Source organism: Apium graveolens, chromosome 3 (genome assembly GCF_009905375.1).
Source record: "Apium graveolens cultivar Ventura chromosome 3, ASM990537v1, whole genome shotgun sequence".
Lineage (NCBI taxonomy): Eukaryota > Viridiplantae > Streptophyta > Magnoliopsida > Apiales > Apiaceae > Apium > Apium graveolens.
In genome coordinates this window covers 269925681-269929326 of record NC_133649.1, presented here as the reverse complement: position 1 = coordinate 269929326, position 3646 = coordinate 269925681, and the positions used below count along the sequence as shown (strand labels likewise).

At 34.1% G+C, this 3646-nt stretch overlaps 1 protein-coding gene across 1 annotated transcript; it reads right to left on the bottom strand.

Annotated features, from left to right (window-relative positions):
* Positions 1-424: 424 nt before the first annotated feature.
* Positions 425-3430, bottom strand: LOC141713313 (uncharacterized). The gene is made up of 2 exons (XM_074516669.1): positions 3205-3430; positions 425-890 (listed from the first exon to the last, which is right to left on the bottom strand). The coding sequence occupies exons 1-2, from the start codon at positions 3373-3375 to the stop codon at positions 495-497; spliced, it is 567 nt and encodes a 188-aa protein (XP_074372770.1). The 5' UTR covers positions 3376-3430; the 3' UTR covers positions 425-494.
* Between the last annotated feature and the right edge of the window lie 216 nt (positions 3431-3646).

Sequence of the window (3646 nt, the reverse complement as noted above, 5' to 3'; positions counted from 1 at the left end):
TAACTGTGAAAACTACATTTTGAAGATACATTCGGGATATATGGATATACTGGTGAATATTTTATATATGCAGCTCATACACCGTCACGAGTCGAACTCATGACCTCCCACAAAGGGGACACGAGCTCAACCACCACTGCATACTTTGTTGGCAGTAAAATTTTAGTTCAACCAACGAAGTTACTAAATTAAATACTTTAAAGGTTCATTTATATTGAAGTCGAGACTTCTTTATGAAAATTTTAAATACTCAAGCTTGGTTCGAATTATATTAAGCATTGCCATTTGGACACCGTTCAAAAAACTGGCAGATCCACAATTATAATAAGAAGTAATAATCAAGTAATTATAACTATAAGAAGTGATAATCATTTTGTAGTCTTAGTAAGAGGGGGAAGGGTTAAGGATTTCAAAAAATCGGGGATATTAAAAAATTTAAGTAATTAGATGATGAACTACCATAATTTAGAATACTCCGCCAAAAGTTTAAATTTTCATACGAATATAATACCATTCTCCTTAATTGTATCTAGAACAATTCCTAGCCTCCCTTCAATTCTTTCGTTTGTCTTTGTTTCGTAAGACATTGCAAAAACATCAGCTTCCTTGGACCTCTCAGCAATCAACTTCCCAATAACTCTGCAGGCATTGGTATCTGTAAGTGATGGTAATGAGTTCCTCAGGTCTTTAGAATTAGTCGTAGCTACGGATATTACTTTGCTGGTTCCTCGATGCATCACTTTTGCATGGACAAATCGCTTTGAAAAGAAAACATTTAAAAGAAATGGTCTCATGTACATGTCTGTCTTTTGTTTCCATGATTTTCTGCTCGGTTTCTTCGCAGCTTCACTTCGAGATCTTCGAGTCCATGCAGCTTGAACAACAAAACTCTATAAACATGAAACAAACATGTTATACTTGTATCCTTTTTTCTATATTTGGACAATCACTCACTTAAATTATTCACAGAAAGAACAAAATTCAAAATTAAAACAGTAAAACCTCTATAAATTTATAATATCAGGAACAATATAATTTATTTATTTACAGAGATTATAAATTAATCGAGGTTAAATATATACTATCTCTATTATGTCAGGACCGGAAATTGGTTATTAATTTATTGATTATTAATTAATAAATTAATAGCAAAATTTCATCTATACATATATCATATATTACTGCTATAAGGAGCAAAGTGTTCTTCGGGACAGTCTCTATGAACCCATAATAGATATAGTAGTTGCTATAGTTACACAGGTACAGGTTTCTTAAGTGTATAGAAAAAATATATTGGGATTTCGAAGTTTGGTTCGTGTATGTGATCATACATGGGAAGAGTTTCTAGTTAAATGCATTGTGTGTGGCTGAACTATCACCGATATGCAAATTGTGTGGTTTAACTAAGGAAACAAGCAAACTGGTGGCTGTACTATCAAAAATTGGGCAATATAATCAATATAGTAGTCTTGATAAGAGATCTAGCTCAGTGTGGAACTCCTTTGAATTTTTCTTTATATCAGCATATATGATGGCTCGTTTAACAGCAACTACTGTTCCGTACTTCAAAATTCACTTGAAGACGCAGGGATAACTCCCCTTTCCCACTAGTGATTTTTCTTTAAAGCCATGAGTGGAAATTTCAAGATCTTCATATGTAAACATGTGGCTGCACTTTCTCACGATTTTTTGGAGAAGAACCAGAGCAATAATTTTCTTAGACTTTTGTCCTTTGGAGGAGCATCGACAGTTCCTCAACTTATAACGAACATATAATATAGCAGTCAAATCAGCAAGCATGAAACCCCCCCCCCCCACACACACACAACAGCAAGCATCAGATCACTTGGAGCAAAGTCAACAGTCAACACTATGTTCAGCTAAGATTGTGTAAAGATATTTCCTCTTCTGCACCCAAACTCGTTCCCCAACAATATGCTCGAGAATCAACTCCCTCGAAATTCTCACAAACATGATACCCACCAGCTGTAATCCTCTGAAACCTCTTGTTAGGATACAAAACTGATCACTCTACTACTAGTCTCAACACCCCAACTAAAAACACATCTGTTCTGTGCAAATAGTCCAAAATTAAACTTCGAACCAGCAGAAATGGACTGAGTTTGCCCATCAAAAACAGGGTTCTTAGTCATATAATAACCAGCAGAAATAGACTGAGTTTGAAGAGGCTAAGAAATATGGCATCGAGGTGGTGGAGAGGATCAAAGTTGGAGAAGCTGGCATCAGGCAGGCCCTAGTGGACTCTAAACATTGAGAAGTGGAAAGTTGATGTTATTGTTAAATGAAATTTTGAAGGACCTATTGCAGTAAACATGAAGAGGAGCCATGATATTTTGGAGGTATTTTCTTATGAGCTTCATACTTCAAAGTTGAAGGCGACTTGACATTAACACTTTCAAAGTATATGCAACTCGACATTAGCTTTTGGCAACATGTTGATATGAATATGACTTCTAAATTAACCGAATTGCAGTTTCTGATGATTCCAGTATATTATAGGTATGTACATGATGGGAAGAAAGAATATTTAGGGGGAGGCAATTAAATGATTAACAAAAGGATCAAGGTAAGTTAGATGCATAAAAATCCTCTTCCCACGATTCGGACAAACAGTACTTATAATCTCACATAATTAATGTGTATATACACATCAGGGTCAAAAGAGCAGTTAAAAATAAAAATTGACGTTTGTACACAATTAACATTCCGTCTATTTTTAAACGACAGAAGCACGGAGCCATTTAAGTGATTAAAAATAATATTTATAGTCACTCATTCGGCCACTTTCAAATTTTAGCCACTAATGTGCATTATAGGTATATAAAGTGCAATTTGGTCTTCTTTCTTTGGTAAATAATTTGTTGTTAGCTGAAATGGCTTAAGCAATTTTAGCAAGGTCAGAGGTTCAATATATCCTAACCTGTAACTGTTTTAAATAATAATGTGAAAGTTAAGGTAACAAAACAATGAAAGGATTACGATAACAAACCTAACACTTGCTTACTGAACCAAGATAACAAACAGAACCCTCTTCAAAGGATCCAAATTTGTACAGCTATTATCAAATAAAACTTAGACTATGCTTAACTAATGAAATATAACAGAAGCAGCAAAATGGACTGATAAAACACAAAAAGATATAAACTTTAGTACATAAATAAGAGAACTTTGAAAAGGGGTTACCTGATTGCGAGTGGGATTTGAAGGATGAGAAGCTAAATTAATAGATAAATTGAGGTGTGGGAGGGAAGAAGACCAAGAAATAGAGGTGGGTTTTTCTCCACGCGCTCTAAGAAATCCACAAGATTGAACAAATAATGGTGGTGGTGGTTGTGAAGATAGGCAACAAGCCATTGATTTTCTTTCCTTCTGTTTCCTTCGTGTGTTTTGAGAAAAGAAAGCGGAAAGCGAGTTTATAAATTTGATGAATTTATAATTTTTTTACGCAAAAATGGGAAATATAAATAGGAAATTTATGATAAACTATAATAATGTGAATGAAGTATAATTTGATTGAACGGTTATCGTAACAGCCCGATTTTTCAGATTATTAAATTTAGACCAAAACTTAAATAAAACACAATTTTCTAACCAAAAATCTATTACAGATGTTACAATACAAAGC

Coding starts and splice junctions, on each gene's coding strand:
- LOC141713313 (XM_074516669.1), bottom strand. CDS start 3,375: ATGGCTTGTTGCCTATCTTCACAACCACCACCACCATTATTTGTTCAA. Junction 891..3,204: donor CAAATCCCACTCGCAATCAG/GTAACCCCTTTT, acceptor TCATGTTTATAG/AGTTTTGTTGTTCAAGCTGC.